This window comes from Amblyraja radiata, chromosome 3 (genome assembly GCF_010909765.2).
Source record: "Amblyraja radiata isolate CabotCenter1 chromosome 3, sAmbRad1.1.pri, whole genome shotgun sequence".
Lineage (NCBI taxonomy): Eukaryota > Metazoa > Chordata > Chondrichthyes > Rajiformes > Rajidae > Amblyraja > Amblyraja radiata.
Genome location: NC_045958.1, coordinates 89,823,724 through 89,847,279, shown reverse-complemented (window position 1 = coordinate 89,847,279; position 23,556 = coordinate 89,823,724). Strand labels below are relative to the sequence as shown.

Below are 23,556 nucleotides of genomic sequence, written 5' to 3'. Positions count from 1 at the left end.
TATTGGCATTTCCACCCTGGGATAAAAGGTTCTCACTGTCTACTCTATCTACACCACTCATCATTTTACACACTACTATTAGGTCTCTCCTCAACCTCTGACGCTCCAGAGAAATCAATCCAAGTTTGTCCTCTTTTGGCTAATACCCTCCATCTAGGCATCCACCATCCTCTGTTTAAAAATAAGCGTTCATAAGTTATAGGGGCAGAATTAAACCACTCGGCCCATCAAGTTCTGAATATCTACCCTCTCTATGCCTCTCATAACTTTATAAATTTCTTCTGTATTTCATTTCATTTGCAGCCTTGGGGTCCATCATTCCTTTCTATGGATGTAGATGGGCGAGTACTCAGGATGGATTCCTTCTCCAAGATCTTGTCTTCAGGGTAAGGTGTTTAGTTAATGTTACTTTTAAAAATATGTTATCATTGTGGGATCTTGGCATCAAGGTCAGTATTCATTGTGCATCACAGTCGTGGTGAGTAGTCATGAAGTCACACAGCATGGAACCAGGCCATTCGGCCCAATGTGTCCGTGGTGACCGGACTGACGCCAGAGGACCCACCCGCCACAGACCGAGGACTCACTCACTCACTCAGAGGACCGAGGATCGCCCGCAGGGGACAGAGGCCCGGCTTGCCCACCGCAGACCCTGAAGCCAGCCCCGAGCCACCGGCGTCACCAAGAGCAAGAGTGAGATGAAGTATCGAGACCGAAGTGGGCCGTCGGGAACAATGGGGGGGACCGAGCGGGGGTGGGGCTGCTGCCACGTGCGGCGGTAGGCAGCAGATAGGACTTCAGTTCAGTGAACATTTGTAACTGTCGGCACCAGAAACGTGGCGTTCGTGTGTACTGCCTAGATGAGGTCTGTTGTGTGATTTTTACCGGGTCGAACGCAAAACAAAGCATTTCATTGTGCCGAGGAACATGTGACTATAAAGTATCATCGAATCATTGAAAGTGCCCCATCTCGGCTCGTCCCACCTGCCCGTGTTTGGCCCATTTCCTATCCACATACCTGTTGTAATGTCTTTTAAATGTTGTTATAGCAGGGCTGTGGAGTCGATACCCAAACCACCCGACTCCTTGATTTCTTGTGTATCCGACTCGGAATCTGACTCTGACTCCAACTCCGACCCCTAGGTATAATATAATTCGTAATCTTTATTCATTTATAATATATTTCCCCATAAATGAATGACTACATTTACGTTTTGAATTCAGAAATTATGCAGACATGTTGACTCAGTAACATGTGGAGGGAAGTCAGCTGGTGATGGTGTTTGTTTACATTATGTTTCTCGTCGTTCTGCTGCCAGATGGCAGCACCGATGTGATTTCTCATTCTCTCGGGTGGAAATAAAGTGTGCGGTATGTTTAAAAAAGCGGGATTTTTTTCCTATTTAGGTAGTCTCTGAAATGTATGTTGAGGTCGTAGTCGGAGTAGGGACTCTTTTACCGACTCCGACTACAACTCGACAACTCCGACTTCGACTCCCCAGCCCTGCTTTATAGTGCCTCTACACAAGGAACTGCAGTTGCTGGAACCTTGTATAGAACACAAAGTGCTGGAGTGTTGACAGTCTCGATGCTGTACATTGAGAGCACGTAGAAGTGGCAGTATAAGCACCCCCTCGCCCCCCCCCCCCCATAATCACCATCAGTTGCCAGATGCCCCTACTGTGGCAGTGGCAGTGTCAGCCTCGACAGTTGCCCCCAGGACCCCCCTAACCGCTTGTCTGCAATCATGGATGTTACGCCCCAGAGAAGAACGAGGTCGGCATCAAGGGAGGCCGAATGTAGAAATTGTGTCTGCGATGGTGCAGCACGGGTGCTGCAGGTGTGCGGCGTGTGGACAGTGCAGTGTGTGTGGGTGTTTAGTTTTAGTGTAGAGATACAGTGCGGAAACGGCTCTTCAGCCCGCTGACCAATGATCACCCGTTCACATTGGTTCACTATGTCCCAGTTTCACATCCTACACACTAGGGGAAATTTACAGAAGCCAATTAACCAAAAGCCTGCACATCTTTGGTATGTGGGAGAAAACCCACGCGATCACAGGGAGAACGCACAAACTCCATACACACAATTAATGACACTTTGCATTGTTTATCATGGACATTGTGGGCAGAATGGCCTGATCCTGTGCTGTACTGTTCAATGTTCAACTGAATGACGGTGCTAGGCTGACACTCATACGTGACTCAGTTAAAGGAAAATTGAAAACCTCCGATCAATATTAACTAAGAATGGGCAGGAGATAAACACTGTACAATTGTTACTGTGGCAACCAAGGCTTCATGCGAAAGGGGAGAATGGTTTGAGAGTTGGAATAGAATGGAGATTTTCATTGTGGAATGCACAGAGTATTTTACCCAAGGCAGCGGAATCAAAAACAAGAGGACATAGTTTAAGATGAAAAGGGGCGAGATTTAACACAAATCTGAGGGGCAATTTTTTCACTTGGATGGTGGTGGTTATTCACAACGAGCTTCCAGAAGAGGTCGTTGAGGCAGGTACTATAACAGCATTTAAAACACATTTGGACCAGTACATGAATAGGAACTGTTTAGAGGGATAAGGGTCAAATGCAGGCAAATGGAACTAGCTTAGATGGGTCATCTTGGTCGGCATGGACCCACTGGGCTGAAGGGCATAGGAAGGAACTGCAGATGCAGGTTTAAACTGAAGATAGACACAAAATGCTGGAGTAGCTCAGCAGAACAGGCAGCATCTCTGGAGAGAAGGAATGGGTGACATTTCGGGTTGAGGCCCTTCTTCAGACAGGTCTGAAGTGCCTGTTTCTGTGTTATATGACGCTGTGATTATGGATGGAATGCTATTTATTGTCATTCAAACCTAGGTTTGAACGAAATTACATTTACTACAGTTTTTTACATTACAAGACCATTACATTTTAGTCTATCAGTATGTTCCTGGAGGTTTCTTACTCTTTTTTTATGTGAGGGAGTTTGGGAGGGGAAGGGGGCAACCATCTGGATTGGCGCGGCCTTTCCTGCTGGAGACCGGCCAGAGCTTCAGTGGCGGCGCTGAATTACCATCGCAGACCGGGCGATGCCTTACCGGCCAGCTGACTTGTGGCTGTGGTTTGCAGGGCTTCCAGACGAGGGCGACACTGACTTTTAACATCGCGGAGCCTGAGATCTTGCCAAGGATCGCCAGTGTTGGAGCTCCGTCCAGCTCGACTGTGGACCGGGAACTGCGTTCTACGTTATCAAGTGGCCGATTCGGAAACTCCAAGCCGCTGAGAGTGTTCTCCGCTCCGACGCCGGAGCTCTGATCATCCCGGCGAGAGGGCCTGAAACATTGGGCTGCTGTTGCGGCAAATAACGGAGGGCCCAAAGGCCCGGACCACGGGTGAACAATGAGGAAGAGGACTGAACGTTATTGCCTTCCCTCAAAGTGGGAAACGTTAATTCTGCTGTGGGGGGGGGGGGGGTGTTCATGTTAAATTCTATAGTGCATTGTGTTCTTTTTATTCATATGGCTGTATGGTAATTCAAATCTTACTGTACCAATTGGTGCATGTGATACTAAATGTCTCTTGAACTCGCTCTCTCTTGAACTCTCTTGATCGTCCCGACAACGGAAGGCTCAAGGCCCCCCGACTGCGGGACAACAATGAAGGGGAGATTTAACTTTTATTTTGCCTTCCCTCCCAGTGAGGAATGTGGAGGAGTCACTGTGGTGGATGTTTATGTTAAAATGTATTTTGTGTGATTTTTATTGGTATGACTGTATGTCAAATCAAATTCCTCGTGTGTTGCAAAACATTATGATTATGTGAAGTTTGTAATAAAAATCGAATGATGGAAATACACAGCAGGTTAGGCAGCAACTGTGAAGAGAGAAACATTTTCTCCTTCCTCCAGCACTTTTGCGTCCTTTGTTTTAAACCAGCATCTGCATTAAACCAGCATTTTAAACCAGCATCTGCATTAAACCAGCATTTGTTTCGACTTCTAGAGCAGCGGAATTGGAATAAGAGAATATGATCAAAACAGAGAACAAAAGGTTGATGATATAATGTTAGGCAGGAGAGATTACCTCGGGAAGAACTAAATGAGTTCATTGTGTGCCCTTCTTGATCAAGAAATAACACCATATTAATCCGGCTACTTAATGTGAAAAGCAAAATCTATCATTCCTCTTTTTAAAAAAATGTAAATCAGCTTCAAATATTTGGGACATCTGAGCCCAAACTATCCACCCTTGGATAAAGTTTCAGTTTTATCTCCATATGTCTCCATGGCAGCTTTATAGAACTTTGTTTAGGCCGCATTCGGAGTACTGATCACCCCATTACAGGAAGAAAGTGGAGGCTTTGGAAAGGGAGAAGAGAAGGTTTACCAGAATGATGCCGGGATTGGGATGCTATTATCTACAGGGAGAAGTTGGACAGACTTGGATTGTTTTCTCTGGAATGCCGGAGGTTGCAGGGAGACCTGATGGAAGTATATAAATGATGAACGACGTGGATAGGGTAGACCGTCAGAAGCTTTTCCCAGGATGCAGAAATGCAGTAGCAGAGGGTATAGCTTTAAGGAGATGCCTCATAAATGATGCTGTTCTAATTCAATCTGCATCATTTCAACCGTGACTCATCCTTCGTCAGTAGTTCAAGGCGTTGAATTCTACAGAGTATTTAATCATTTATGTTTCCATACCACCTTCAGTCTTCCTCTTAAGCATATATATTTAATCTATTTTTAAAACCTTGATGGCAATGACAGTCTGAAGAAGAGACGTCACATCCTCTTTCTCCAGAGATGCTGCCTGACCCACTGAGTTACTCCAATTCTTTACGTCCTAACTTGTTTTGTCTTGTTTCCACTTCCAACGAAAGACCTCCAATTGTTGAAACAATTAATTGTTCCTCATTCCACAGATCTGCCCGACCTGCTGACTGTCTGTTTATGCATCTGGTCTTACGTTGTATTTTAACAGGCTGCGGATAGGATTCGTATCTGGCCCGAAGCCACTCATCAATCGAGTCGTTCTCCACATCCAATCCTCTACAATGCACACCAGCACATTCACACAGGTGAGTCAGATCAAACTTTACTTTACACTTTAGAAATACAACGTGGAAACAGGTCCTTGCTCCCACAGCGTCCACGCCGACCAGTAATCACCCGTATACTAACACTATCCTACACACAAGGGACAATTTCCAATTTTACCAAACTACAAACCTGTACGTATTTGGAGTGTGGGAGGAAACCAGAGCACCTGGAGGCAAACCCTAGGGTCACAGGGAGAACGTAAAACTCCGTACAGACAGCACCCGTAGTCGGGAATGAACCCAGGTCTCTGGAGCTGTGAGCCAACAACTCTACCGCTGTGACACTGTGCCGCCCTTTTAAAATTCTGCGCGTGCAAACCTATTGCATTATCATCCCCTGCATCTTTAAAGATAGTGATTCCTTCTAGACAATTCCAAACAAGATTATTGTAATTTTCAGACTCCAATATTGGTATTAGTTCAGAAGAATGAGTGGGGGAATCTCACTGAAACCTATTGGACTCTCCCACTAGTGGAAACATCCTGTCCAAATCCACTCAATCTAGGCCTTTCACTATTCGCTAAGTTTCAATGAGGTCCCCCTCATTCTTGTAAACTCCAACGAGTGCAGGCCCAGAGCTGTCAGTCCAATCATACCATACATGAATAGGGCCACACTCTTGTATCACAGGCAGTGTAAAGAGGAAAATACAAGAATGTAAAATATAGTGTTATGGGCCTGTCCCACTTAGGCTATTTTTAGGTGACTGCCGGTGACTGTCATAGTCATAGCAGGCCACCGAAAAACCGGCGACTGGACCCCCCCCTTCGACATAAAATTTGAAGTAGAATCATTACTTTAACAACAAAAATAAAGTCAGCACCAGCGACAACCTACGTTAACCTGGCGACAGCTACGCTCATTGGCGTCAAACCCACTGTTGCCGACTGTCTCCGATAATTTTCAACATGTTGAAAATCCAGCAGTGACCAGAAAGATGCTACGACTCTTTGGGCGATTGTGGAGACTACTCACGACCATACAGGCAACATCCCGGCGAGCAGGCATGGAAATCGCTATCAAAACATGCAGAGGACACAATTTATTGGCGGCCGCATGCGCGCGCACACACGCATGCGCACACACGCGAGGCTTCGGCCGTGGGTCCTGTGGACGGTAACATCAGGAGCTGACCTGGGTGGTAACCGACTCCGAACTCGAGCAACAGCTGCTTCATCCGTCCCAAATTGTGGGCTTGAATCGGCCCGTTCACGGGGCCTTTCATCGGCCGGTGGGGGCTTCAACACCGGGAGCCTCGATCGCCTCGATGCATCAGTTTGATTTTAAGCCGCGCCGGGCACTGAAAGGTCCTGTGAACGGGCCGATTCAGCCCTTAGAAAGCGTCTGATAAAGTCTGGATTACAAAACATGGGGGGGATTGTCCCCCACCTCTCAAAGCATAGGGGAGACGTGCCCCCCTCCCCCGTTCCCCCCAGGATTCCCGCCCATGTGGCGACAGCCTAGTCGCCTAAAAAATCGCTAAGAGGGACAGGCCCATGAGTGAAACAGTTACAGAGAGAGTACAGATTTTAAAAAAGTCCAAGGACCACAATGAAGTTGGTTGGAATGGTCGGGACTGCACCCTACCGTACATGAGGACCAGTCATTAGTCTGTTAACGGCGGGGAAGAAGCTGTTCTTGAATCTGGTGGCCAGTTTTAGTATCTTCTGCCCGACAGGAGAGGACCAGGATGAAAATGCTCCTTGATTAGGGTAGATGAACAAGAATCTGGACAGGAGGGAAAGTTTCAAGGAAGGGAAGAAGGAATAGAAGGATTCATGGAGCCTTGGCAGATGAAGGCACATCTGTCAACGATGAGGAGATTATGTTTGAGAATTTTCAATAATGAGAACTGGAGAAGATTCTGGGATCTTTGAAATGGGAGGAAGAAATGTCTGGAGGACTTTGAAGACAAGTAGGAGAGTCTTTAAGCTGATGATATTTCAGTACCTTTAGTTTAGTTTAGAGATACAGCATGGAAACAGGCCCTTTGGCCCACCGAGTCCACGCTGACCAGCAATCACCCCGTACACTAGGGACAATTAACCTACAAACCTGCGCGTCTTTGGGATGTGGGAGGAAACCGGAGCACCTGAAGAAAACCTACATGGTCAGAGGGAAAGTGTAGAAACTCTACAGCCAGCACCCACAGTCAGGATTGAACCAAGTTCTCTGGTGCTGTAAACAGCAACTCTACCACTGCGCCACTTATTGTATCCGGAGAGTCTAAGACCAGAGGGCACCGGTGGTACCTCTGGAAAGATGTACCTCTAGAAAGATGAGGAAGAATTTTATTAGCCAGGGGGTGGCAAATCTGTGGAATTCATTGCCACATAGAGCTGTGGAAGCTAAGTCATTGTGTATTTTTTAAAGCAGAGAATTAACAGGTCCTTGATTAATGAGTGTGTCAAAGGTTATGGGGAGAAGGTAGAGGAATGGGGTTGAGAGGAAATATAGATCAGCCACGATTGAATGGCGGACTGGACTTGATGGGCCAAATGGCTGAATCCTGTTCCTATAACATGGTTGGTAGCAAGATTTTCCATTGTATGGTGGTACATGTGACAATAATAAACCAAGCCGATGTGGATTGAGGCCAAGCTTTTTTGCTGAGAACATTCCTGTCAAACCTTGAGACACTTTGCTGTGTTAAATGTTTTACATGAATGGAATAACCATGCTGATACCTCGATGAACAAACTTTGATAACTTTAGCAATGCCGGAAGTGTAACAGGACAAATAATCAATTGGCCCAAGAGATTACTCTGCTTCTCTGACTGCATTCTTTCAATGTATATTGGAGTTGTCATAATCAAATTGGCCAAATAAATAATCAATTGATTTAAACGCTCCATTGTTTCATTCTCTGATTAAGTGAATAATCAATCATTGTGAATACTTAATCTATCTTGACTAACCGCGTACCCATCTCAACAAACAGCGCTGAAACAGCCCCCCGGGTCCGTGCTGACCAGCGATCACCCTGTACACTAACGCTATCCTGCACACTAGGGACAATTTACAATTTTACCAAAGACAATTAATCTACAAACATCTTTGGGATGAGGGAGAAAGCCGGAGTACCCGGAGAAAATCCACGCGCTCATAGGGAGAATGTTCAAACTCCGTACAGACAGCGCCCGTAGTCAGGATCGAACTATGGTGTCTGGCGCTGCAAGGCAGCGTCCACGTCGTGGGGCTGGAAACTGAAAGTATCCCGAGCTAATTCTGCTGCCACCGTCATCTATTGCAACAAGTGATGGCTCCCACTGTTTGTCGCCGGAAGCTTGCGTCCTTTTCAGGACGGACGATGACAGCGATGTCAACATTTGAAACCTGGAAGATAGACACGAACGAAGATGAAGCCACTGTGCTGCCCAGTACATCTCTTAGTAGCAAATAAAGTCACTTCTCATTGGTGCTAACTTCAATGTTTAAGCCTAATGTGTATCTTGGGTTTGAAGGACACTTTGCATTTCTCTGAAAACTGCAGGTTAAAAACTAATAAAATTTCAGTTTTACAATTTTGAAAATCGTATTCCATGAACAACATACCATATTATGTTTTGACAAATACTGTGCGTCAAGAGAAGTTGTGTAAAATGTGAACCAACATGAAAAATGTTCCAGGAATTGAACCATGCTTATTTTTATCAATGGTATACAAAATGCAAAGTGCTGGAGGAACTCAGCGGGTCGGGCAGCAATTAGATGGGCACGGACAGGCAATGTTTCAGTTCGGGACGCTTCTTCAGATTGGAGAAGACTGTCAGTAAAAAAGGTTCCTGACCAAAAATGACATCTGTCCATTCCATCCACAGATGCTGCCAGACCAGCTGAGTTCCCCCTGCACTTTGTGTTTCACTCAAGATTCCAGCGTCTGCAATTCCTTGTGTCTACAAATTGCACTTCTGTATGTCTTCTCATTTTATGTTCAAACCCCTTCCGAAAGCCCAGAATTTCAACCTTTATGATAATGAATTTTCACCATCATGTAATTTTCCAAAAAAAGTTTTGTGACAAATCCTGATTAATTGGAATGAACATGTTTTCAAGATGCTGAGTTTGATGTTGAGAAAATGGGACTTACTTGGCACAATCATTGTAAAAAGGAATTGATCGGGACGGCACGGTGGCACAGCGGTAGTGTTGCTGCCTCACAGCGCCAGAGACCCGCGTTCGATCCTGACTACAAGTGCTGTCTGCATGGAGTTTGTACTTTCTCCCTGCGACCTGCGGGTCTCCGGTTTCCTACCTACTCCAAAGACGGGCAAGTTTGTAGGTTAATTGACTTTCATAATAAAAATTGTAAATCATCCCTAGTGTGTAGGATAGTGTCAGTGTATGCGGTGATCGGGGTGGGGGGGGGGGGGGGGAGGGGGGGGTGGGAGGGGAGGATGATTTATTAGGAACCTGAGGGGTAACTTTTTCACACAAAGGATGGTGAGTGTATGGCACAAGCTGCTGAAGGAGGTATTTGAGGCTGGTACTATTGCAACCTTTAAGGAACATTTAGACAGGTACATGGATAGGACAGGTTTAGAGGGATATGGGCCACGCGCGGACAAATTGAACAGACATATCGGCTGGTGTGGGCAAGTTGGGCCGAAGGGCCTTTTTCCACAATGTATGACTTCATGACTATGATGACTTGAAGCTTTTGACTAACTCTACTTCAACGCCGTCAAGGGATGTGTGTGTGTACTGCTTCGCTTCCTGAAGTCAGTCACAGTCTCTTCGGTCTTGCTAACTTTGAGGAAAGCTTGTGGCGTTGTTGCTCACCCGATGTTAATTTTAACATATGTTCCATCCTAGCTCATGGTTGTCGAGCTCCTGCAACAGTGGGGACAGAGTGGATTCTTGCAGCACGTTGACAGGTAACAGTTGCACAGTAACATTCACCTCCTCTTAGACAATAGACAATAGGTGCAGGAGTAGGCCATTCAGCCCTTCGAGCCAGCAACACCATTCAATGTGATCATGGCTGATCATCCACATCTTATGTGTAGGAAAGAACTGCAGATGCTGGTTTAAATCGAAGGTAGACACATAATCAGAATCAGATCACACTTTATTCGCCAAGTATGTTTTGCAACATACGAGGAATTTCATTAGCCAGGTCAGTCATGCAATTAAAAGTAACAGATCACTTCAAAAACACATTTTAACATGAACATCCACCACAGTGACTCCTACACATTCCTCATTGTGATGGAAGGCGAAATAGAGTTCAAGTCCTTCCTCTTAGTTCTTCCTCGGTCGTCGGCCTCGAGCCCTCCGTTGACGGGATGATCTTAACTCCCGTAGCCGGCGGCGTTTGGGCCCTCCGTGTCGAGGCGATCTGCTCCTGCATCGGGGGGATGTCAGCTCCCCCATACCGGGCGGTCAAACCTCGCGTCGGAGCTGGTCGAACCTTCCGCGACGTTGGAGCTCCTGACTCGGCCTCACCCGAGACTGCAAGCCCTTGATGTTGATTCCGCGGTGGGAGCGATCCCAGGCAAGGGTTCAGCTCCGATGTTAAGTGCGCCCCGCGATAAGGCTCAAAGTCAGTCCGAGGAGGCTTCCAGCTCCGTCGATGGTAGGCCGTAGAGCCCGGAGAATGTGATTCGAAAATTGATCACATCTCCGGGAAGGTAAGAACCTGAAGAAAAAAAATTCCCCCCGATCCCCTCCCCCCTCCCCCCTCCCCCTACATAAAACAAACCAAAGAAGATTAAAACAAACTTTTAACGCACTAAAAAATAACAAAAAGAGTGAAAAGACGAACAGACTGCCAGCAGGGCTGCCATCTCCCCAGCGCCCCTGGTGGTCTATGCTGGAGTAACTCAGCGGGTCAGGCAGCATCTCTGGAGGGAAGGAATGCGCGATGTTTTGTGTCGAGACCCTTCTTTAAATTGCATCTCTAAATGTAGTGAGTTAGTTGTTTCTTTATTTTATTTATTCATTCACAAGAGATGATAATCACAGGCAGTGCCACCAGTGTCCACATATGATGTGAGTGGCCAAATAATAGCTCACTAGGCAAGTAGTACATACAAACAAACTCAGAGGGTGAGGCAACGTCAATGGAGGGAAATGGACAGTCGATGTTTCGGGTCGGGACACGAGAAGGGTGAGGGGGAGGAGTGGGGCAGGAGCTGGCAAACGCTAGGTGTTTGCATGTAAGGAAGGATTGATTGGCAAGTGGAGTCAGATGGGAGACGAAAGGATAGGGATAGCAACACAGGTTGGGAGGTTTGGGACGATTGGATCTAAATTTGTACATATGCCAGACCACGTAGGAACATTGGCTTTCCTCCCCAGCACAGAAACAGGAACTTTGACCCAGCGAGTCTTGGCCGACCAGCGATCCCCACACACTAGCACTATTCTACACACCGGGGACATTTTACATTTTTACAGAAGCCAATCAACCTACAATGCTGTATGAGTTTGGAGTGTGGGAGGAAACAGGAGATCCCAGAGGAAACCCACGCAGGTCACAGGGTGAATGTGCAAACTCCGTACAGACAGCACCCGTCGTCAAGATCGAACCCGGGTCTCTGGCGCTGTGATGCAGCAACACTACCGCTGAGTCACCGTACCCTACCTATAAACTAGAGTTAGCTAGAGGCCTAGATTAATGAGTTTGAGAGAGAAATTCAAATCCCCGAACAGACGGTGGGGAATTTAATCCGCTGTTTAATCCATGACATATTACAACACTGGTGACTGATTTTGAACTGTCCTTTTCTCCATTCTTTCCACGATAGAGTGATTGAATTCTACAGCAAGCAGAGGGATGCCATGCAGTTGTCTGCAGAAAGATGGTTGAAAGGTAGGGCTTGCAGCCTAATGGTATTGACATTGCATTCTCTAAGTTTATGTAAACAGCCCTCTTCTCGTATCCATACACCCTCTTTTCTGTCTTCCCATTACCCCAGAAAAGTCCCATTTCTCCCACTATCCCGTCTGTCTTTCCCCCCCTCCCCTATCACCTTCTACCAATATCCCTCCCTCTGGCTTCACACTTCACACCTCCTTATCTGACTCCCTTTTCCTTTTCAAAGTTATCAACCTGCAAGCCAGCACCAACATAGAGCGAGGGAAAGAACGGTTGTTGTGTAGAACTCTGATCAGGGCACATTTAGAACATTGCGTGCAGTTCAGGTCACCACGTTATCAGAATTAGAATCACACTTTATTCGCCAAGTATGTTTTCAACATACGAGGAATTTCATTGGCCAGGTCAGTCATACAATTAAAAGTAACAGATCACTTTAAAAACACATTTTAACATGAACATCCACCCCAGTGACTTCTACGCATTCCTCACTGTGATGGAAGGCGAAATAAAGTTCAAGTCCCCTTAGTTCTTCCGTGGTCGTGGGCCTCGAGCACCCGTTGACGGGATGATCTTGACTCCCGTAGCCAGCGGCGTTTGGGCCCTCCACGTTGAGGTGATCTGCTCCTGCGTCGGGGAGGATGTCAGTTCCCCCGCGCTGGGCGATCAAACCTCGCGTCGGGGCTGGTCGAACCTTCCGCGACATTGGAGCTCTCGACTCGGCCTCACCCGAGACTGCGAGCCCTTGATGGTAAGTCCGCAGGCCGCAGTTGGAGCGATCCCAGGCAAGGTATCGGCTCCGATATTAAGTCCACGCCCCGCGGTGGGGCTCACTACAGTCCGAGGAGGCTTCCAGCTCCATCGATGGTAGGCAGCAGAGCCCGGAGAATGGAATCTGAAAATTGATCACATCTCCAGGAAGGTAAGAGCTTGAAAAAAAGTTTCCCCCAATCCCCTCCCCCCCTCCCCCCACTTAAAACAAACCGAAGAACATTAAAACACAAATTTAACAAACTAAAAAATAACAAAAAGAGTGAAAAGACGAACAGACTGCCGGCAGGGCAGCCATCACCCCTGGTGGTCTTATTAGAAGGGCATGGAGGCTTTGGAGAGCATGCAGTAGAGATTCACCAGGAGATTGCTTGGGTTAGGGCGTATTAGCTTATCGGAGGAGGTTGGACCGATTGATTGCTTTCTTTGCAGGATCTGAGGCTGAGGGGAGACCTGATGGAAGTTTATAAAAGTATGTGAGATATAGATAGGTCAGAGGTGTCTTCCCAGAGTGGAATTGTCAAATAAACAGAGGGCATATGTTTGAAGTGAGAGGGCAACATCTTCAAGGAGATGTACGAGTTTTTTTTTTAATACAAGATACACTGAAATGCTTTGTTTGCTTGCTATCCAGTCAAAACATGCTATACACGAGTAGGTACAAAGAGACAAATACCAGAGTGCATAATGTTTAAGAAAGAACTGCAAATGCTAGAAAAATCGAAGGTAGACAAAAATGCTGGAGAAACTCAGCGGGTGAGGCAGCATCTATGGAGAGAATAGGCAACGTTTCGGGTCGAGACCCTTCTTCAGACTGATGTCGGGTGGCGGGAAAAAGAAAGGAAGAGGCGGAGACAGTGGGCTGTGGACAAGCTGGGAAGGGGAGGGGAAGGAGGGAGAAACTCCTGGTCCGGTTCCCGGTCCCCGGCAGGAAAGGCCGCTCCGATCCAGCTGGTTGGCCGCGAGGTGGGGGGCGAGGACGCAACTCGGAAAAATAGTCGCCAGGAGGAGACTGGGAAACGGTTTCCCCCTTACCCTGCCCCCCTCCCCCACAAGAAAAGTTAAAGTTTCCCCCAACACAAAACTTTAGACTAACTAAAAATTTTAAAAAAGATTGAAATACAGACTGGCTGTAGGTAGAGGCTGCTGCAGTGCAGCTCCGTCCCCATTGACAGATTCTTTATTAGTAAGAGTGTCAGGGTTTCTGGGGAGAAGGCAGGACAATTGGGTTGAGAAAGAAAGATAGATCAGCCATGATCAAATGACAGAGTTGACTTGATGGGCCGAATGGCCTACTTCTGCTCCTATAACGTATGGATGTGCAGGGATTGGAGGAACATGGATCACATGCAGGCAGAGGAGATGAGTTTACTTGGTATCATGTTCGGCACCAGCAAGGACCAGATTGGCCTGTTTCCACATCTGTGATTCTAATTACAGTGTGTGGAACCTGCTGCCGACAGACCGTCTGTCTAAGTTGCTAAATTGGTGCAGCCATTACAACTAAAAATATTTTATTAGGACTAACGAGCTTTGGACTTCCTGGAAACCGGTATCATATGAGATGCTACAATTTTCTTGACGTAGATTAAATTCTAATCAGTCTCAGCTCATGTGCTTTAACTGACTATGATTCCCTTTGGTACAACAAAATTGATTGTAGCAGCCATTTGCTAAAACGGCTTCTCGACAGGAAACTCCAATTCAAAAATGTTTCTGCTCATACACCAACATCAACCCCCGACACCATCATTTACAAGAAGTGATCCTGCCACTGTATTTCGGCTCGCTGTTAGTTTGTTCTGGTGAATCCACTGACCTGGAAGTGCATGGCTTGGCTTTTCATCGGTAAATTCATCGAACAGTACAGCACAGCACAGTAGAACAGTAGGGGTTGCACGGTGGAGCAGGGTGGAGCATGGTAGCGCAGCGGTAGAGTTGCTGCCTTTCAGCGCATAGACCCGGGTTCGATCCTGACCACGTGTGCTGTCTGTGCGGAGTTTCAACCTTCTCCCTGTGACCGTGTGGGTTTCCTCCGGGTGCTCCAGTTTACTCCCACATTCCAAAGACATACAGGGTTGTCAGTTAATTGGCTTTGGTAAAGAATGTATATTGTCCTTAGTGTATAGGACAGTGTACAGTGTGTGGGAATCGCTGGTCGGCACAGACTCAATGGGCTGAATAGCCTGTTTCCATGCTCTATCTCTAAAACTAAAACACAAGAACAAGCCCTTTGGTTCAGAATGTCTGTGCCGAACATGATGCCAACTCTTTACCAACCTGCACGTGATCGACATCCCTCCATTCCTTGCATATCCATGATCTAATCCAAAAGTCTCTTAAATGCCACTATCAAATCAGCCATGATCACATTGAATGGCGGTGCTGGTTCGAAGGGCCGAATGGCCTATTGGCTTACAATAAACAATAGGTGCCGAATGGCCTACTCCTGCACCTATTGTCTATTGTCAACCACCACCCCTTGGCAGCACGTTCCAGGCACTCTCCACCTACTGTGTGGCAAAACATATTTTGCACATCCCCTTGTGTAAGACAGAACTGCAGATGCTGGTTTAAATCGAAGGTAAATGGTCAACGTTTTGGATTGAGAACCTTCTCCAGTCATAAGAAGGGTCGCGACCCGAAACGTCGTCCATTCCTTTTCTCCAGAGATGCTGCCTCACCCGCTGAATTAGTCCAGCATTTTGTGTCGACCTGCACATCTCCTTTAAGCTTTTAGTTTAGTTTATTATCACGTGTACCAAGGAAAAGTGAAAAGCTATCAGTCAGCAGGAAAGATTATACACGATTCCAATCAAGCCGTCCACAACGCACAATACAAGATAAGGGAATAAAGTTTAACGTAAGATAAAGTCTAATAAAGTCCAATACAAGAGAGTCCAAGGGTCTCTAATGAGGCAGGTGGTAGGTCAGGACTGCTCTCTAGTTGGTTCCCCCTCAAATAAAGGCTATGCTCTCTTGTATTTTAATTTTCTATCCTGGGAAAAAGATTCTGACTGTCTATCCTCTATGCCTCTCATAATTTTTATGCGACACTATCAGGTCTCCCCACAACCTCCATGTTGCAGAGAAAACAATGCATCTTTCCAACCTCTCCCTGTAGTTAATACCCCCTAATCCAAGCATCATTCCGGTGAACCTTCTCTGCACCCTTTCCAAAGCCTCCACATCCTTCCTGTAATGGAGCAACCAGAACTGCCTGCAATACTCCAAATGCGACCTAACCAAAGTCCTATAAAGCTGAATCAAGACTTCCTGACTCTTATACTCAATGAACCTACCTTTACTTCAGGATTTATCTTCCAACTCTCAATATTCCCGGTTTGCAAAGATTAGGATGCACACTTTTTTAAAGAGGAGAGCTTCTAGTTTCTTAAATATCGTACACACAAAGTACTGGAGTTACTTCAGACTGAATAAAGGACCTGACCCGAAACGGCCCCTATCCGTTTCCTCCAGAGATGCTGACTGACCTGCTGGGTTACTCCAGCACTTTGTGTCTATCTTTAGTATAAACCAGGTATAGTGAAAAGCTTGTGTTTGCATGTCATCCAGTCAAAGAAAATACATGATTACATTCACGCTGTCCACAGAGAACAGATAAAGGGTACAACATTTAGTGCAAGATATAGTCCAATAAAGTCAGATTTAAAGATAGTTCAAAGATCTCCAATGGTTGATAGTAGTTCAGGACCGCACTCTAGCTGGTGAAATGACTGTTCTGTTGCCTGATAACAGTTAGGAAGAAACAGTCCCTGAATCTGGAGGTAGACAAAAATGCTGGAGAAACTCAGCGGGTGCAGCAGCATCTATGGAGCGAAGGAAATAGGCAATGTTTCGGGCCGAAACCCTTCTTCAGGCCTGAAACATTGCCTATTTCCTTCGCTCCATGGATGCTGCTGCACCCGCTGAGTTTCTCAAGCATTTTTGCCTACCTTCGATTTTCCAGCATCTGCAGTTCCTTCTTAAACCTGAATCTGGATGTGTCTCTTTTCAAGCTTATGTACCTGATGGGAGAGGGGAGAAGGGTGACCAGGATGAGACTGGTCCTTGATTATGCTGGTGGCCTTGCTGAGGCTGTGTGAAGTGTAGATGGAGTCACCAGAAGGTAGGTTGGTTTATGTGATGGTCTGGTTATGTCCACAACTCTGCAATTTCTTGTGGTCTTGGATGGAGCTGTTCCCTAACCAGACTGTGAAGCTTTCTACTGCACTTATGTAGAAGTTGGTGAAGGTTGTTGGAGACATGCCAAATTTCTTAAGCCTTCTAAGGAAGTAGAGGCGTTGGTAAGCTTTTGTGGCCATAACTTCAATAACTTACCACATATTAAGAATGAGAGGCAGTCACAGTGAAACTTGCAAAGTTCTTGCAGGATGAGACGGACACAGGAGGACATCTTGGACATCTCCCCAGGACGAAGAGTTTAGAACCAGGAGTTACGTGGAAATCGTAGATGAGTCCAGAACCAGGTTACATGGAAAGTCGAGATTATTCTAGAACTAGGGCTGTGTAGAACCCCTGGATTGTTGTAAAACCAGGAATTTTAAGGAAGGCCTGGATTGTTCGAGAACCGGGGGTTATAGAGTGGATTATTCTAGAACCAAGGCACCAGGTTGGACAGTCAGACAGGATCTCAAATCTTCAATGGTTCATTGCTGCTTTTATTGTCACGTGTGCAAAGTGCTAACACAGTGAAATTCTTTATTATACAAACAGTCCAGTAGAATATTGCCATATAACCCAATCCTCAATTAGCAGGTGTACAGAAATAGTCTACTGAGCCAGCATGCAAGAGACGCCATGTTTTGGCACCATTTTAAAGTCCACGCTCCAGTTCTTATGAGCGGTGCCTGTTCCAGGCGAGTCCCACGCTGTTGCGGGCCTCCAGCCATCTCCTTCCATGGACGTCGTGTCCCTCTCCTCGCCCGTCCACTTTTGGACACTTGTAGTAAATGCCTACTATGTTCTGTGTGCTGAAGCAAAGCAAGAATTTCATTGTCCTATCAGGGACACATGACACTAAACTCACTTGAACTTGAACTGCCTTGCTGTCCTTGCAGGTTTAGTTGACTGGAATATTCCAAGTGCTGGCATGTTCTACTGGATGAAGCTAAAGGGGATCCCGGACACTCACCAACTCATCTCGGAGAAAGCCGTGCAAAAGGAGGTAATGTTGTGGCTCACATTGTTCCCCACTCGCTCTAAGCTTTATACCCTCTTTTTCATTTAACCTTCTTTTCCTTTTAGCCTTTAGACTTTAGAGTTACAGCACGGAAACCAGCCCTTTGGCCCACTGAGTCCGCGCCGACCATCGATCACCCCGTAGATCACTCTGACACACAATTTATTTACAGAAACCAATTAACCTACAAATCTACAGTTTAACACCTGTAGTTGGAAAGTTATGAGAGAGCATTCTGAGGGATAGGATATACAGGCATTTAGACAGACAAGGGCTGATTAGGGATAATCAGCATGGGTTTGTACGTGGGAGGTTGTCTCTCATGTATCTGATTGTATTTTGAAGACGTGAACAAAAGGGTCGATGAGGGCAGAGCTGTTGTCTACATGGACTTCAGCAAAGCATTCAACAAGGTTCCTCATGGTAGGCTGCTCTGGAAGGTTAGATTGCATGGGATCCAAGGAAAGATAGCTGAATGGATTTTAAAAATTGGCTTCATGGAAAAAGCAGAGGGTTATGGTGGAAGGTTGCCTCTCAGTCTGGAGGCCAGTGACTAGTGGTGTGTGTCAGGGTTCGGTGCTGGGCCCGTTACTGTTTGTCATCTACATTAATGATTTGGATGATACAAAAGTGGGTGGTTTTGCAGATAGTGTAGATGGTTGTGAAAAATGTAGGCACAATGTAGGCCTGTTTCCGTGCTGTATCTTTCAAAAACCTGGGCATAATTGACCCTGGTATTGGACGCATTACGTACAGATGATTTGATTTGTGCATAGTTTCTCTACAAAACCATCTGAGTTTAGAAGTAGAGAAGTCTAGTGTTCTCCTGAATGTCGGAGGTCGAGACGAGAATTGATAGAAGTATATATAATTGTGAGAGGCATGGATAGGGTAGATAGTCAGAACCTTTTCACCAGGGTGGAAATATCCAACACGAGAGAGTGTAGCTGTAAGGTGAGAAGGGGAAAGATTAATAGAGATATGTGGGGCAAATTTTTGTGGTGGGGGGCCTGAACTGCACTGGCAGGGGTGGTGGTGGAGGCAGATGCGATATTGCCGTTTAAGAGGCTTTTAGATAGGCACGTGGAACTGCAGGGAATGATGGTATAATGATCATGTACGGGCAGGCAGATGAGATTAGTTTTACTTGGGATCATGTTCTGTGCAAATATAGCTTAGAAGTTTGTAATTACCCAACAACTCTCACCAACTTCTACAGATGCGCTGTAGAAATAATTTTATCGGGATGCATCACTGCATGGTTTGGGAACAGCCCCATCCAAGACTGCAAGAAATTGGGGGAGAATTGTGAACGCAGCCCAGACCATCACACAAACCAACCTCCCTTTCATTGACTCCTTTTACACTTCACGCTGCCTCGGCAAGGCTAACCAGCATCATCAAGATCGAGTCTCACCCCGGTCACCTCCTCTTCTCCCCTCTCCCATCGGGCAAGAGGCACAGAAGTGTGAAAATGCACACCTCCAGATTCATAGACACTTTATTCTCAGCTGCATCAGGCGACTGAACCATCCGATCACCAACAAGTAGAAGGCAGTCATGAACTACTATCTACCTCATTAGAGACCTTCAGACTATTTTTGATTGGGCTTTACTGGACTTTATCCTGCACTAAATGTTATTCACATTATTCCCTTTATCATGTATCTGAACACTGTGTATGGCTTGATTGAAATCATGTATTGTCTCTCCGCTGACTGGCTAGCACGCAACAAAAGCTTTTCACTGTGCCTCAGTACATGTGATAATAAACTAAACTGAACATTGTGGGCAGAAGGGACCATTCCTGTGCTGTACTGTTCTATGTATATTTTCTTTACACAAGTTTCCAGCTATCACTCTGGTGAGTGTAATCGGTCATTGGGAGATGGCCGCTGTGTAATCGTTGCCTCGGTTTGTCTCCCCACAGGTGTTGTTTGTCCCTGGTTCTGTATTCATGGTTGACAGCTCTGCGCCCTGTGCCTACGTGCGTGCTGCTTTCTCCATTTCTACACCTGAAGAAATAGACCAGGTAAACACTGCCCACATTCTCCGATGCATGCTTACAAGGTGGTTGAAAGTTCATGTATCGCGAGGCTAGAGGCTCCCCAGGATGGGTATATGGAACGAGCTGCCAGAGGAAGTGGTTGAGGCAGGTTGCATTCGCCGATGCCCCATCTACACTAGTCCCACCTGCCCTCTGGTCCTGGACTCTCCCTCTATTGCAAACATCATCTCCGCACTCACTCTTTCCAGACCTTTCATTGTCATCTTACATTGGTTGCTGATGAAGGAACAACGCAATTTGTCTTCAAAATCCCTCCATGGCCTTGCTCCTTCCAACCTCTGCAATCGTTCCCATCCATGTCACTTGATCCCGACCTTGGGTACTGTCTGTGTGGAGTTTGCACGTTCTCCCTATGGCCGCGTGGGTTTTCCCTGGGTGCTCTCCGGTTTCCTCCCACATCCCAAAGGCGCGCGTGTTGTTAAGTTAATTGGCTTCTGTAAATTGCCCTTAGTGTATAGTAAGTGGTTAAGAAATGGGGATAACATAGAACTAGTGTGAGCAGATGATCGATGGTCGCTATGGACTGCTCGGGCCGAAGGGCCTGTTTCCATGCTGTTCTTCTCAACAACTACTATACTGCTCGAAAACGAGAACTTACATTTTCTACTTCAACAGATAATCTCATTGCTTCAATTAATATCTCATTGCATATAGAGATATAAAAATTAGATGATATATAAATGGCAGATCTTTTTGTACAATAGTTTGTCTTCTCATTAAAATAATTTGATTAGTGTTCCTAACTTGCATCTTTCTTCTTCTTTCAGGGTTTACAAAGACTATCTGCACTCATCAAGGAGTCGGTGTAGTGCTGCTTCCCGCACACAACACACAATGAAGCCCAGAGTAATTGAAATCAGAAATTACCTCACTTTTTTTTCTGGTTATGGTGTCGAATCATCTTGTAAATCCGGAAATGAGGACGGCTTCACCAGAGATTTGATGTTTGGGAGGAAAAAACCCCGTCAGTGCCAAATATCATTGGCACATCCACCAAAGAACAGATAGATGATGATTTTAATTTTCTTTGGATAATTTGCTTCACACAAACTTGTTTGTCTGATCATTTTGAGCATTGTGTCAGTAAAAATCCCCTTTATTCTGCCTGTGCCAAGAGCAGAATTTGCTATAATCCATTACAATCCTTCCTTTTCTGCAGAGATGATGCCTGACCCGCTAAGTTACTTCAGCACTTTGCGTCTATCTTCGGTATAAACCAGCTCCTTCCTACACAACCCTTGTACCTTGTGGTCGTCACTTCCGAAGAGTCCACCTCGAATACTGGAAGTTGGACAACTTATACTGGACAATTTTTACATTTATCAAGCCAATTAACCTACTAACCTGTACCTCTTTGGAGTGTGGGAGGAAACCGAAGATCTCGGAGAAAACCCACGCAGGTCAGGGGAAGAACGTACAAACTCTGTACAGACAGCGCCCATAGTCGGGATCGAACCCGGGTCTCCGGTGCTGCATTTTTGCTGTAAGGCAGCAACTCTACCGCTGCGCCACCGTGACTGCCACTCTTTCACTGTATCTCAGTACACACGCCAATAATAAACCAATACTAACACCAATATAAAGGCATTGCCCTTACAGAATCATTTTGTGGGTGTGAAAAAGGGACCCAACCTGAAAGATCACCTATCCATGTTCTCCAGAGATGCTGCCTGTCCCACTGAGTTACTCCAGCACATTGTGCCTATTGTTTTGTGGGTGCTGTGTTACAACCCCTTCCTTCCCTGAACTGACTGGGGGTGTGTGATCTGTGTTCACATCTTCAGTGTGAACAGGCAGAGCGATCGGGCACAGTAGTCAGTTCTGTTGCTACTGCACAGTTCTGGCGGCCTGGGTTTGATTCTGACCTTGTGTGCTGCCTGTGTGGAGTTTGCACATTCTCCCTGTAACTGCGAGGTTCCTCTGGATGCACTGCTTTGCTGTCCACTCCCTCATGCCAAAGTCGTGCCGGTTGGTAGGTCAGCCAGCCAAGGAGATGATCTTGACGAATCACCGGCACAAAGGGTAGAGCCGCTGCATCACATCGCCGGCGAACCGGGCTCAATCCTGACCTCGGGTACTGTCTGTGTGAAGTTTTCACGTTCCCCATGTGACCGCGTGGGTTTCCAGTTTCCTCCCACATCCCAAAGTCGTGCGGGTTTGTAGGCTGTGGCTGCTGTAAATTGCTCCTTGTGTGTAAGGAGTCGATGTGAAAATGGGATAACATAGAACTACACACTAGCTGGCGTGTATTCAGTGGGCTGATTAACCTGTTTCCCTGCTGTATCTTTCAATCAATTAAAACAAAAACTACAGATATGGGCCAATTATTGACTTTACATCTACTCTTGAGTTCTGTACCTTGTGTTACAATAGAGGGCACCAAATACGCATGAACAAGCGGTAGAAACAGCAGTAGACCTTCTTGCCTGCACCACCACTCAACTTGGTGCCATTTCACTGCCCACATCTAATGATTCTTGAATTGCATTTTCAATTTTCCAATCACTCTTTGCCAGAGGTGTTTTTTTTATAAAATGGGAATCTCAAAGTTTGATAAAAGAAAAAGGTTTGGAAATTCATCTGCACAACACCAAGACAAAATGGCAATATAGTGTTGAAAGTTGCACTGGCATAGTTTTTTTAATTTTAGTCTTAAAGATACAGCATGGAAGCAGGCACTTCGGCCCGCCAAGCCCACACCGATCGATGATCACATGTTCACACTAGTTCTTTCCAACACACTTAGGAGAATTTTACAGAAGCCAATTAACCTCCAAACCTGCATGTCTTTGGGACTTGGGAGGAAACTGGAGCACCCGGAGAAAACCCATGCGGTTACAGGGAGAAGGTACAAACTCCGTACAGACAGCACCCGCAGTGAAGATTCAACCAGGGTCTCTGGCACTGTGAGGCAGCTACTCTACCGCTGCACCACCGTGCCACCCTAAGCATGTTTGGTGTAATTGGCAAAGAATGGTGTAATGGTCATGTATGTTTCTAACCATGAGTGCTAACATCACCAGCTTGTCTTTGGACAATATTTTCTTTGATTTGATTGGATTTTAAAACCCGGTGAAATCTCCGCTTTCTGTGAGATAGTGGGGGTGGGACTGCTGATCGAGGACGCCGATTGGACAAGAGGGACGTTGGTCAGCAGGCAATGGGGGCGGCACAGATCTGCGCCTCATCCCCAGCCAGGATCGAACCCGGCTCTCCGGCGCTGTCCCATCCCCACCCGAGTGCCCCCCACCCGGGGGGGGCCAGAGACGTTGAGTCAGACGGGCGCGGTGCCCCCAGGCCCACAGCCAGTGCAGAGAAGCAGCGCAAAACCCAGCTCAACTCTGCCTGTCCCGCCAGGTTAACCTACAGCCCTGCCTGGACTTGCGGGAAATATGGCCCAGGTTTACAGCCAGCGCGGAGAAGCAGCGTTGGTGTCCTGTCAGCCCAGGCAGGGCTGTAGGTTAACCCGGTGAGACAGGCAGAGTTGAACAGCATTTAGCGCTGGATTGAGCCTCCAAAGCCTCGCGTGTGTGTGTGAGTGTGCGCATGCACGCGCGGCCGCCAAGAAATTGTGTCCCCCGGTCCCCTCCATATTTTGATAGC

At 46.5% G+C, this 23,556-nt stretch overlaps 1 protein-coding gene across 8 annotated transcripts in view; it reads left to right on the top strand.

Annotated features, from left to right (window-relative positions):
- Nucleotides 1-22,265, top strand: part of aadat (aminoadipate aminotransferase) — a 49,557-nt gene extending 27,292 nt beyond the window's left edge. For all 8 annotated transcript variants that reach the window (XM_033018304.1, XM_033018311.1, XM_033018305.1 and 5 more), the window contains 7 exons: nucleotides 304-386; nucleotides 4,969-5,065; nucleotides 9,904-9,965; nucleotides 11,841-11,905; nucleotides 17,764-17,870; nucleotides 19,816-19,917; nucleotides 20,721-22,265. In XM_033018304.1, the coding sequence (XP_032874195.1) occupies nucleotides 304-386; nucleotides 4,969-5,065; nucleotides 9,904-9,965; nucleotides 11,841-11,905; nucleotides 17,764-17,870; nucleotides 19,816-19,917; nucleotides 20,721-20,762 (558 nt within the window). In that variant the 3' untranslated portion in view covers nucleotides 20,763-22,265. The remainder of the gene's footprint in view (nucleotides 1-303; nucleotides 387-4,968; nucleotides 5,066-9,903; nucleotides 9,966-11,840; nucleotides 11,906-17,763; nucleotides 17,871-19,815; nucleotides 19,918-20,720) is intronic.
- Nucleotides 22,266-23,556: the final 1,291 nt, after the last annotated feature.